The following is a 12537-nucleotide window of genomic DNA, read 5'->3' as shown; positions in this document are numbered from 1 at the left end:
GTTCATGGTGAACAGACTAGGCCAAACCCTGTCTTTGTAGTTTGTTTCAGTCGTGAGTTATGATTGATTAAACAAGTACCTGTAACTTATTTGCCGTATTGTTGCTGTACAAATCAAATTTATTCCTGTTCCAACTGTCTAGCGCTATAACTCCAAGACTATTCATCAAAAAAGCTGAAACTTTGGCTGTCCACTCCTTTGTTACTATAGACAACAGAGAAGCAATAAAATGGAATTCAAGGAATGCACGAAAACAGCCAGTTTTTGCTCAGCGGGCCACAATTATTAATTCTTAAAATGAATTAGGAATCCTAATAACCAAAAGGCAGTGATGGTATTACCACACAGCTACATTCCTACTTCAATAGCAAGAACACATATAGTAGAAAACTGGTAAATTCTACATGAGTACCTTTCATAAGATTCTTGTTTAATAATAGACTGGTCACCGTCAAGTGATGAACTAATGGCTGTTGTGGAGGAAAGAGAGAATGTATACAACACATGAATATACTGGAGTCTGCTATAATGAAATATTAGGACATAGGTTAAAACATTGTATGTACACATGCACGCATGCACGCACGCACGCACACACACACACACACAATACCCACATGTAGTTAATCTTGTACAATGAAACATGAGTTAATGGTCACCTTTGTATAATGACCATGGTCACAAGGTCCCAAATATTTTTTCCATACAAAAGTATGCATTGTGGTCTGCATCAAGCAGCCACCCGTCCTTCACCTATGAATCACTGTATGCATATTTTCATCTATCTTATACAGGTATATAACAAGCAGTACATTAGTGGTTTGGGTTTGTTCAGCCAACAATCTAGCACCATGATGATTACTGTATAATCTATCTGTATTCATTGCTTGAAGGTATTCCATCAATTTCAATGGCCATTAGCAACATTCACAACAAGCACGGCAGGAGCTTTCTTGATAGTATATTTAACTGTCATAGCCACTAAAATACTGCTGACCAAGGTTTTTCTCAGCAATAGTCGCCTGTACAGAAAGCTCTGGCTGGAAGGTGACCAGGTTCTACTGTACCACCATCACAAATTACATAAGTACAAGAGGCAGTCTAGCTTAAAGTCTGACTGACAACAAAGTTGCACACAAACACTCTAATAAAACAGTCACACAGTGGCAGAGGTTACTACACACTCGATAATCTTAATGAAGTATATATGTATAACAAAACATACACGATTTAGATGGCTTCACCAGTACACTGGACCAATCAACTGACACTGCCGTACCGATAGCAGACAGCAAACAAAGTGTGTCACTATGTGGGGGAGAGACTGTGACAAACTATTGATTACAACAAGCACAGTAGAGCATACCAAATACTAGTAGTTTCCTGATAGCCGAGTACAGTATCACATCCTAACGCTTTAGCATGTGACCTGACCTCAATACGTACCTCCTTCCACCACATGTCCCTTGTCTCAGGATCATCTGTGAGTAGTAATAGTTATGATATTATAGTGTCACTACCAGGAGTGGGGCAAAGTGTCTTTGAGACAAAGTGTCTTTGAGAGTACACATATACAGTGTAGCAACCACCTAAGTGATAAGACCACCTCATTATAGTTACCAAAAACACTAAGGTGTACTTCACAACCGCATTAACTTTATTGAGACACATCTTAATAGGCTCCTGTTAATGAGGCTCCACTACATTTATATACTCACAGTAAGCACTTGTGATATACTATACACATACTATTGTGTATACTAGCCACTGAATGAAGCATGAAGGGGTTTAAAGACATCCTTTAGTGGCCCATGACTAATATGGTCACACTACAAACAACAAAAGTATAGACTAAGAAAGTAACTAACTTAATACCTAGTAGTCATAGTGATGATATGTGTAATGTCAAATATACATGAGTCAACTGTATATGTGACCTAATTTTAGAAAACTGTCAATATCCACACATTTTTCAAAATTCATTTTACTGGTTTTTTGTTGTCTATAGGGACAGAGGAATGGACTGGCTAAGTTTCAGTTTCATACATTAAGCAGTATGGTTTATGTAAACGCCTGTAGATTATTTTCTCAATGGCTTCTGTACATATTGATTTATTTGCTTTCCCGGTTGTCTAGTGCTGTATTTCCCACATCATAACTCACTGATACAACGGTGTATGGAGCAGAATCTTAGCTCATTTTGTTCACCATGAATTTGCAAATCCACCAAGGTAAAGTTTTTGCCCAAGATATGCTTCTGTGCTCAAGAAGGAAGGCAAAATTCACTGAAGAAAGATTGTCAGAAAATTCTTTTGTTACCACAACGTAAACAAACGTCTGTAACTCAGAAACCCTCCTGTGCGTGAAGATGAAACAAGGATTTTCCAACTCCCTATGAACAGCCGAACACAATGATGCTCAGTTCGAGTGTTAATTCATTGACCAGTGAGGTGATAAAAACTTGGGTAATTTTTTCTACAACTTACGTTTAAATGCATTTTGTGTTATTGTGCATAAATCAATGGTTTTCCCAAATTCAGTCACATATAAATCGATGGTTTTCCCAAATTCAGTCACATATGTACTTTATCATTCAACACACATGCACACACGCACACTTCTTGACTGCTTCAATCCGAGTCCCCTACCCCCTCATGGGAGACACCCACCCACCTAGCAAAGGGATACTGGGTAACCTAATTACAAGCGATTTATGAATGAATGGACTCCCAAGGAGAGTGGATGGGACACTGACAATAGCAGGGACCTGAGTCTCTCCTTAGTCCATCTTAGATGCAAAGTATGCAATGTGTGCATGGTTGGCTTGCAAGGCCAACTCAAGGGCCTGTCTGGTCTCCAACACATGGTCAGGGCCAGGGCTACTATCATTAGCCACACCACCAGAGTGTCATGTTACCAGGCAAACCACGAGGAGGTTGGTAGCATGCACACACTACACAAACACGCTTGTTAATATACACACACCTGGATTATCAATTTTGTCCAGTAGTTTAACAGCTCTGGCACACACCACTCCTCCTATATGAGTGATCACACCCTCCGGTAAACTGATCAGTGTGCTGAATGGAAACTCCTAACAAAACAACAGGTAATTACTGAGGTTGTACAGGTGAAGGTGGGTGTACAATTACAGTTATATTCAGCTTGGAAATACAACTTAATATCTTACTATATTGGTAATTCTACAGTTTAGCATTGGAAAATAACAATCTCCCAGATGAGAGATTAATTATACAGTTATTAAAAGCACCATTATATTGCAAACAACAGATAATGATGCTTTGTGGATCCTCAGTAACACCTTCATTCCTAGAGTTACACTAAATGTTCAGATAAATCTGCTGAAGCCTGCACACAGCGTTTCATTCAATTACTCTAATAGAACACAACATTTACTTCCTAGGAAATTCAGAACTGCATTATATTTGTCCACAGGGTATTTATTACAAGTCACAATTTCCAGTAGCTGTATGTAGTACATAAATCTCTGTCATATAATGAGGTAGCACACTCTAGCCTTTGTTTAAGATCTGGATGTCAATTCTCACAACCAGGATAAATATAGTACATGACTCACTGAAAAGGTGTTGGATGGTTGCACAGCCAATGAAATGTCACCATGAGGAGCCATGCCCCCTCCACTGCCTTGACTGTTAACTCGCTCCATTACTGGCTGCAAGCTACCTGTGGATCATGTGAGATCACGTGAATACAGTGCCACCTGTTACATCACTATGAACAACACCCTTCATTATTGAGCCTTAGTCAGCCTATTAATGAGGCTTCACAGTATGTCAAACAGTTTTATCTGCCTTGGTGTTGAGGACACAAGTGCGTATACAGTACTGCTATTGTAGGGTTGGAGCCCAGAGATTTTGAGTGGTCCGGCTAGTCATGGACTGCAATGGAGGTCATAGTAGTGCACACTACTTTTTATTGATCTAATATGACCTTAAATCAGAGATCATCTGCTTTCATGTGATACTCAACTGTACGTACTAAGTACACACACTACTGACACGTAGCATGCCAAGCAATGGGTATGCTCCCCCAGGGAAATTTTTGAAAATAGATGCTCTGAAATGGCATCTGGAGGCTATTTTACATGTAAAGTATCTTTCTCCTTTTTGTTAGCATCAAGGATCAATCGTGATAATTTTGTGCTATAGTACCACTTAATTCAATGTCATATCTAGCTAGTAATTAATTTTACTTTCATGATACAAAAATTCTGAAAGTGAAAGTTTAGTTCTTTTGAGATACGGAAGCCATTGAGATTGTAATTGCTAATGTATGACATGTACGATCAATTATATAGCTCAATATAATGCCATGCAGATGACTCTCTGGAACTTCTGAGTAATTTGAAGACATTTAACATAGATGTAATTGCTTAGAACTAGTATATCAAACAAGAGATGAAAGATGGTATTACAGGTAACAGCATAGCTCGGTGGGAAAATCCCTACATTGGCACATTATAACAATCATTTTGTTCAATGCCAAAGTAGGGATTTTCTCACTGAGCTATGCTGCAATACCATCGTTCATCTCTTGTTACTCTACTTTTTATCGTTTGGATCCCTACTTCATATTTAAATTATTATTTTTTAATATACTAGTTTGTTAGGTTTTATGTTACAGCATACATGTGTGACTGTTCTATTAGGGAGACTGTTGTATTAGAGTATCTCAAGTCAGCCAGGGGGTGTGTCACTATTTTCGTTGTGTTAGCATTATGAATACAGCTAGGCCAACAATAACGGGGTGTGTCATTGTGATAGATTATTAAGAGATGTGGTCTTGGTACTCGATCATTATTAATCAACCAAGATCACGTTTAACTAATTAATAGGTGTGGCATTGAACCTATCCTGAAGTTACAGGTATCTAGCAAGTGTAAGCTCTTAAATAAGTTTGCAGTATCTAAATATGCTGCTCAAGGAAAGTGCCGATAAGGAAAATTGACGCCTCGATATGGTTTCATTGCAACAACAAGACGATGAGCCTGATTGAAGATAAAAGAAAAGACAAGGCGCAGAGGGCACAAACTTGTTGGAACCCCAAAAAGGCACACCTCTCTGGTGAGTTTGTTATTGTAGCATAAAATGGTGGCTGTGGGCTGCTTCGTTTGGCCTCTAGGCTTGCGACTGTGGTCAGGCAGGCAGGTGGGTGGGTGGGCATGCAGGCAGGTGGGTGGGTGGTCAGGCAGGCATGTTGGCAGTGAAGTTTTAGCAAAATTGTATATCCAGCTGTCCATTAGCGTTTTCTTGTTTTTAATGCAGTATTCGATGCTAGATGAACTAATATTATGATGACTGTTCTGTTAGAGTATATCCTGATGACTGCTCTATTAGAGTATCTTGATTCAAGCCATAGCTGAAAAGTAGTCCGGGGTTCTGGCCCTGTATTGTACAGTAAGTGTCATATCTAGAAGAAATAGCTTGCAATCAAATCCAATACAGCTACCTGCCTATATATCATGGAGAACTTTACTTTGAGACAGGTTCCACTGTACTAATCTACATAACAGCTGTATGCATAGTGAAATTAGCTGTCCCGTCTTGTCAGTATATCATATAGACACAAGTTATACTGTCTATAGTCATAGTAACCATGTCAAGTAGGTCCCAAATATAGCTAAGGTGTACTTCACAACCTCATTACAGTGATAAGACCACCTTGTTGTCAAGCCCATTTTTTTCTGTCCCTATTAATGAGGTTTCACCAAACAATATTTACCTGGTTTAGTGGGTGAAGGAATGTTATCAGATGAATCTGATGATGAAGTTTTACGACACCTTCTACCCCCGCTACTAGTGGTCACATGATCCTCAGGTCTGTAGGATATATGAGTTAAGGGGAATACCCTAGGACATTTTGTTGCTAACCTGTTGGTGAGGGGTGTGTTGGGAATGGAGAAGGGAATTATACTGTTCTTAGCTAGTCGCACACAGCTTCCAATACCACGTACCACTATCCCCGTCTCTCCCTCCAAATCGTAAGACTGCCTATAACTAAAAATGATACAGCATGAAACATTTCACCTCTACACACACACACATGCATGCATGCACGCACGCACTCACACACACACAACACACAATCTCTCAATTGAGTACTCACATATATTTTTTTAATAACCTATCTACATAATTATGTGATGTGTACGTTTTCTGCCGGAAAGTAAGCAGCGTACAATTTCAAAGTACAGTAACAGCAAAAAAGCACACACTGAATACGCAGACTACATTAACTTCATTTCAATTACAAACTGCATGCCTAAAGTATACTTTGTTTCAGCATTTGATTCACTACACCTACCCAATTACTGCATTTCCACCAGCAACAGAAGCTTTAGTACCCATCTTCCTTTGCAGTTCAGCTTGTAGTTTGAAGAACAATCTCTGTCTTGCTTCATTAGATGCTCGTGGAGTACGTATCTTGTCAATCCACTGTGTAACAAGGAATTACATCACATGTCTTACTAATATCACAACAGTACCTTGTATTCAGGATCGTTATTGACAACCAGCTCTTCTAGGAAGCCTAACACCTGTACCACACTGTACCCGGCTGGAACACAACTGGCTACACAAGGTAACACATCCATGTAATGTGCATTCAGCTTCTACTCTAAATCAAACTATGTATCTAATCTTGTAAGGGTGGCATGTATTTCACCATCAGTATCATGCCTAGTTGACTTACACAAGAAGAACTGTACTGCTAGTGAAGATGAGAACTCAGCCTTTAACACGTCCACCTTCACAGCCACATGCACTTCACCACGGATACCATGTAAAGTGTCGAATATGGGATACCATCCACTCAGTGATGCGACAGGAGAGTCTGAACTAGCCAATGAGTTAAGGGGAATATAGACCTTGCCAATAGCATCATGTGCTGTATATGTATCGTGATCCATTATTCTAAATAATGAGCAAATGTACATGTATGAACAGGAATTGTGTATGCAAATAATCACACAAGAAAATTAATCTGTTTACACTGTATATCCAAATATACTAAAATCTGTGATTACAGTGGGACTTGTCTTTAATGTGGACACTCAAAAAATGAGTATACCTGAATAAAGCCTGACACTTGTAGTAGCTAGAGTTAATTCATAAAGTATCACCAAGAGCCCACAAGCTCCACACTATCAGGACAACATTAGTTCCAAGTAAAGAGTCCAAATTAAGCAGGTTCTACTGTTTTCCATGCTGGTATATATATGCATGTGTAAGCCGACTGTCAAAAGGACACTGGAGCTCTTTGATAATCCAGTCAAACACACATATTCCAGTGTATACACACATAAAGGCACTGAAATGACAAGATCCCCGGTATACAGAATAGAGTGGTTGTATTGATAGTATATATTACCTGCAGTGTTGGGGGTAATGTGTTACTTGTTACGTAAGTAATGAAGTTACTGTAACAAGTATAATATCATGTAATATTATTACTACAAGTAACAAAGTTACCAATCTCATTAGTAACGCCTAGCCACAATGAAGTAACGAAGCCTACTGAATGAAACTTATTCACCAGCTTCTTACTTATAACCAAGATTTGAACTACGCAATCATGTCATTGGTAGTTTCACACGTGACAGCTTAAGGCTGTAGACACAAAGTAATATAATATTATAGTTACTTTATTATATGGGTAATATGTAACCGGAACTAAATAGTTCAGTTGCAAGTAATATGTTACTTTTAAAAAGTAATTGCCCCAACACTGAATACCTGATCTGTAGTGGTTCATCTTGAAGCATTTCATCGTCCACTTCAAATTTAAACCACTGGTTTGACCATGTTGGATTCAATGACTTGCAGCACACCTCGGTACGACATATCGATCCAGCAAATTTTACCTACATTTAATATTCATATCAACAGCTTTTTGTTAGTACTAGCTATACTGAGGGAATATATTGTCTAAGTGCATGTACGTAACTTTAGTACACATTTTGCTGAACAGTAAGGTACAGGTGTTTACAATTTTAGAGGCTAACACTAATTGTTACAGAAGTGGGGTGAATCAGATACAGACGAACAAACATACCTCAGCAAAGGCATCAGTTAGTTCACTACTCTTGTCCATTATGGGCAGATCCCTTGCGCGGGACACTTGCACCTTAACTGTTGCAGGCATCCCAACAATAACGTATATATAGCCAGTCACGTGGTAATATCACTCAAGCAAAAGTACCAGTGGATTTTAAAAATACTGAAAACTCTTCAAGCTTGAGCTTTGCGTATTACCTTTCTCCCTTCTCTCGACTCCTCTAATTTCGTGCACTAATCTTAAAAAATACCGGATTTTCTCGTATTATGGCTCAGCAAGTTTGCTCAAAATTAAATGGTACGAAATGAACAAACCAAACCTAAAATTTGGTATATTGTTTAATCTATATCTCTAAAATGTTTGAAAACTACGAAAGACGAAAAAAAACAACTCACGTGATAGATCACGAGACCTGTGATTTGAATTTTCAATGTGTTCTATATCATAACTGAGGGACTCGCGCGATAATAAGGTGTGCTGATGTTAATGATCGTTAAAATATCATTTAAACCACCACAGAATGATGAACACAAGAGGTGCAAAGAGATCGGTATCAGCGTCATCTCGTTCAGTGATGAATTTGAAGCGTGAAGGATACAAATCCCAGTCAACATTGCCTCAGGCGTCGCGGAGAAGTGGCCGAAAATGTCGATCTATGTTAGAGGTCAGTGTGGGACTTATGCACTTGTCAATTTCATGCCCCACCCCACGGGGGGGGGGGGGGGGGGATACAGGGGATTTGACAAATCGTGGTGTCAAATTCCCCACCACTGGGGCAAAATTGGCTGTCAAATCCCCACTATGCCCCCACCCCCATAGTAGGAGATTTGACAACACCTCAAGGATGTCTAAGCGTATATTTCATACATGCGACTAGTAATAAACCTGCCCTGTAGCTAGTAAAATTATAGCAAGTGCAATTTTATTGTTTACAAATGCAACTACCGAAAATCAGTCAGCGAACTGGACAACTGTCAATTTCCCCAGGGGTTGGGACAAGAAGCAGTGTCAAATCCCCACCTGGGTGTGGGGACGCCCAGGGGTGGGGGCATGAAATTGACAAGTGCACTATCCTTACAGGGGCTAGATCCCTATAAGGATGTACCCTGTCTTCACAGTTCACTGCTTGTTTTTCCATGCAGAAGGAGAAATTAGACCAATGGAAAGAAAAAGTAAGACTGCAGGAGAACTTACCTGGCTTGAAGGTTAGTAAACAAAGTGCTTGTACCATTTTGAAAAAAATGAAACTTGTATTCTAGGTTGTGGAATTTGAAGAAAAAGGTCGTGGAGTTGTTTCCTCATATTTTATACCAAGAGGATCTTATGTGTGTGAATATTGTGGAAAACTGTTAACAAGAGAGAAAGCTTTACTGAAGGAGAGAGAATATGAAAGTGATGCAACAGTTGGATGTTATATGTACTACTTTGCATTTCGCGGAGAAAAATATTGGTAGGAAATTAATACATTGAATTTCTAATAGAGTATACATAATGAAGCACAATATTGATGGCTGCAGGTTCGAGGCTGCCCAGATCCAGTCATAGATTTTTTCTCCCTTCTCCACTTTTTCAAACACACTTTACTTAAAACAGGCTGTAGGATCAGGTATCCTACAGACCTTCAGCACTTGTGCTGTAAAGCCTAAATAAATAAAATATTGTTTCAGTTGACGTAGTGACTAAGTGTTGACTCTGTCAGTCAGGCTATTAACACCAACTGGAATGACTGGAGTATCAAGCATACTTGTATGAATTTAAAAGTACCGTATTGTCTCAAATTACGGCCCAGGCGTTTATTTCTTACCCCCAGCTACTATAGTATGTTCACGTTGAGCTGAATCCTCAAAAACATGTAACAACTCATGGATGCAATTACACACGATCTTGTAGTACTGCTTGACCCGCTAAAAATATTTCAAAATCTTGTTGTTCAAATGTTTGACATAATATTTACTACCAATCAAAATTTTCACAATACATTTCCTATGGGGAAGCCATATAACTCCATTACAGCCTTTTCCTGAACTTGTAATGGAGCCAAACTGTATGTGTCTGTTGTTGACACCTTTGCTGTTACCAATAATCATCTGGTTGGCTGAAATGTTAACTCTGTTGAGAAAAAATCCACTTTTAATTTTTAGGTGTTTTTCAGGATTCAACTCAACGTGAACATACTATAGACAAGACCGGCGACTAGACAAGACCGGCGACTAGACAAGACCGGCGACTAGACAAGACCGGCGTTTATATACTTGATCAGCATCCATGAGTCAACTTCATACCTTGGTGTACTCTCCTGGGCTCTCCTTTATGTTTCCCTCAGCATATTTCACAGGTTCAAGCTTATGTATAGTATCCCATTTATAAGATAGAAAAGAAGGGACACCTGAGTGGTGAAGGTTGACTAGTGATGGTCTGTGACGAGAATTGGGTTTTGTCCAATCTTTTTCTTCTGCATTTTTGTCTTAGCATTTTGGCCGATAGTGTCTGCTATATCTTTGGCTAGTCAAAAATAAACTAGAAACTCCTCCAAAGCAAATCTCTGGTGTGTTAGTTGATTACAGATTGTTAACTTTTTTCCTTGTTGTAGCATAAATATAGCTATGTCTGTGGCCGTTCTATTAGAATAACTGTGAGTTTCTCGATCTTACTGCTTATCTTGAGTGAATTGGCTACCATAAGCTGTGCAACAGATTAAGGGGTGTGGCTGCCATGCCTTGGTAGCAAAACTGCAGTTAGATCACTAAGAGGTGTGGTCATGGTGTTTTGATCATTTAAAGTCGTGGTGATCACCATGCTTTGGTTGTTTAAGGGTGTGGTCACCATGTTCTATTTTCAGTAGTACAACTATAAGTATCAAGTAGCATGTAAGTGCTTTAATCAGTTGTATGCCATTAAATATATATGTCAAGATGGAAAATTAATGCCTCCGGGGTTTCTTGCATGAAAAAACAACCATGCAATTGAAGATAAGAGTCAGAAGGCAGACATTCAGGAAAGGCACATGCCACAAGTGAGTTTGTAGGATGGCGTGCTCTTCTGTAAGTGTGTGTGTGTTTTTTTGTTTGATCCTTGCTGCACTTACATAAATATACTTTCGTTGCTTATGACATTTATATAATGGTTTTTTAATGACAAAAATATTGCAGGTGCCATTTTTTGGGAGGTGGCTTACTAAACAGTACTACTGTACAGTTTCGATATGTGTACAAACTAAAATCTTTACAAAATTAAAAACGACTTCATAGTAAGAGCAAATATATCGGTCTGCATGGCTCCATATATTTTTGTGTAGCAAAAACATGCTAAAGATTCTTGGTCTCAACATAGAGGTTATACTATGCAACCATATTTTGTTTAATGTAGACAGGTGTACCTACATTTACACAAACCTATTACTGGTCATTTATTGACATGACGTTATATATCATATACGGAGCAGATGAACTTTGACATCACTAACCATTGTGATGGTTGTATGATGTTTTAATACCATCATGCAAACATGCTTTCCACAGCAACAGTCATTATAGTATGTTCACGTTGAGCTGAATCTTGAAGAACAGCTAAAAATTAAAAGTGGATTTTTTCTCAACAGAGTCAACATTTCAGCTAACCAGATGATTATTGGTAACAGCAAAAGTGTCAACAACAGACATGTACAGTTTGGCTCCATTACAAGTTCAGGAAAGGGCTGTAATGGACACTGTGCTTATATGGTTTCCCAATAGGAAATGTATTGTGGAAATTTTGATTGGCCGTAAATATTATGTCAAACATTTGAACAAAAAGATTTCGAAACATTTTTAGCGGGTCAAGCAGTACTACAAATGAGACAAATTTCAAGATCATGTGTAATTGCATCCATGAGTTATATGTTTTTGAGGATTCAGCTCAGCGTGAACATACTATAGCTTTGTGACAAAGGTAAAATTTCATTCCATTCCTAATTTATAATGCCATGTCACACCACATGGTGGCTATGGCCATTAATGGGTCTCTATTTTGTACTGTGGTACTATAGCTTGCCTACATTTAAGTGTTGGATCATTGCTTTTAGTGTTGATGCTACAGAAGAAGATGGTACGTTGGGACGACTCATAAACCATTCAAGAACTTTTGCTAATCTAAAATCACAAGGAATTGAAGTTGATGAAACTCCACACTTAATATTTTATGCAACAAGAGATATCAAGCCTGAAGAAGAACTACTATATGACTATGGCGACCGGAGTACAGCATCATTAAGAGTGCATCCATGGCTCAAGTCTTAGCTCATATATTATGTAAATAGATGTGTATATATACAGTATCTATGGAATATGTATATGTTACTGCACAGGTATGTAACTCTACATTATTTTGTTTATATAGTTTATAGTTACATAGCTTTGTACATACGTCTCAATTATATAAATCATTTGACATGTGTTATAGAGA

General features: G+C 38.6%; 2 protein-coding genes across 2 annotated transcripts in view; one reads left to right on the top strand and one right to left on the bottom strand.

Moving 5' to 3' along the window:
* Positions 1 to 8355, bottom strand: part of LOC136261541 (C2 domain-containing protein 5-like) — a 24356-nt gene extending 16001 nt beyond the window's left edge. The window contains exons 1-12 of the mRNA XM_066055556.1: positions 8095 to 8355; positions 7776 to 7903; positions 6733 to 6953; positions 6527 to 6612; positions 6346 to 6476; positions 5913 to 6038; positions 5764 to 5861; positions 3599 to 3705; positions 2986 to 3094; positions 1367 to 1481; positions 1226 to 1308; positions 413 to 470 (exon numbers count right to left, since the gene is read on the bottom strand). Of these exons, the coding sequence (XP_065911628.1) occupies positions 413 to 470; positions 1226 to 1308; positions 1367 to 1481; positions 2986 to 3094; positions 3599 to 3705; positions 5764 to 5861; positions 5913 to 6038; positions 6346 to 6476; positions 6527 to 6612; positions 6733 to 6953; positions 7776 to 7903; positions 8095 to 8184 (1352 nt within the window). The 5' untranslated portion in view covers positions 8185 to 8355. The remainder of the gene's footprint in view (positions 1 to 412; positions 471 to 1225; positions 1309 to 1366; positions 1482 to 2985; positions 3095 to 3598; positions 3706 to 5763; positions 5862 to 5912; positions 6039 to 6345; positions 6477 to 6526; positions 6613 to 6732; positions 6954 to 7775; positions 7904 to 8094) is intronic.
* LOC136261545 (N-lysine methyltransferase KMT5A-like) lies at positions 8353 to 12537 on the top strand. The gene is made up of 6 exons (XM_066055560.1): positions 8353 to 8394; positions 8474 to 8569; positions 8617 to 8761; positions 9240 to 9302; positions 9357 to 9547; positions 12158 to 12537. The coding sequence occupies exons 3-6, from the start codon at positions 8618 to 8620 to the stop codon at positions 12369 to 12371; spliced, it is 612 nt and encodes a 203-aa protein (XP_065911632.1). The 5' UTR covers positions 8353 to 8394; positions 8474 to 8569; position 8617; the 3' UTR covers positions 12372 to 12537.

The sequence above is a fragment of the Dysidea avara genome, chromosome 7 (assembly GCF_963678975.1).
Source record: "Dysidea avara chromosome 7, odDysAvar1.4, whole genome shotgun sequence".
Classification (NCBI taxonomy): Eukaryota; Metazoa; Porifera; class Demospongiae; order Dictyoceratida; family Dysideidae; genus Dysidea; species Dysidea avara.
This window is presented reverse-complemented; position numbering and strand designations above follow the sequence as displayed.

What these genes read in the sequence shown, in the direction of transcription:
- LOC136261545 (XM_066055560.1), top strand. Translation starts at nt 8,618, where the DNA reads ATGATGAACACAAGAGGTGCAAAGAGATCGGTATCAGCGTCATCTCGT. An exon ending in AATGTCGATCTATGTTAGAG is followed by an intron (nt 8,762 to 9,239) that starts GTCAGTGTGGGA and finishes TTTTCCATGCAG; the next exon opens with AAGGAGAAATTAGACCAATG. An exon ending in TTTCGCGGAGAAAAATATTG is followed by an intron (nt 9,548 to 12,157) that starts GTAGGAAATTAA and finishes CATTGCTTTTAG; the next exon opens with TGTTGATGCTACAGAAGAAG.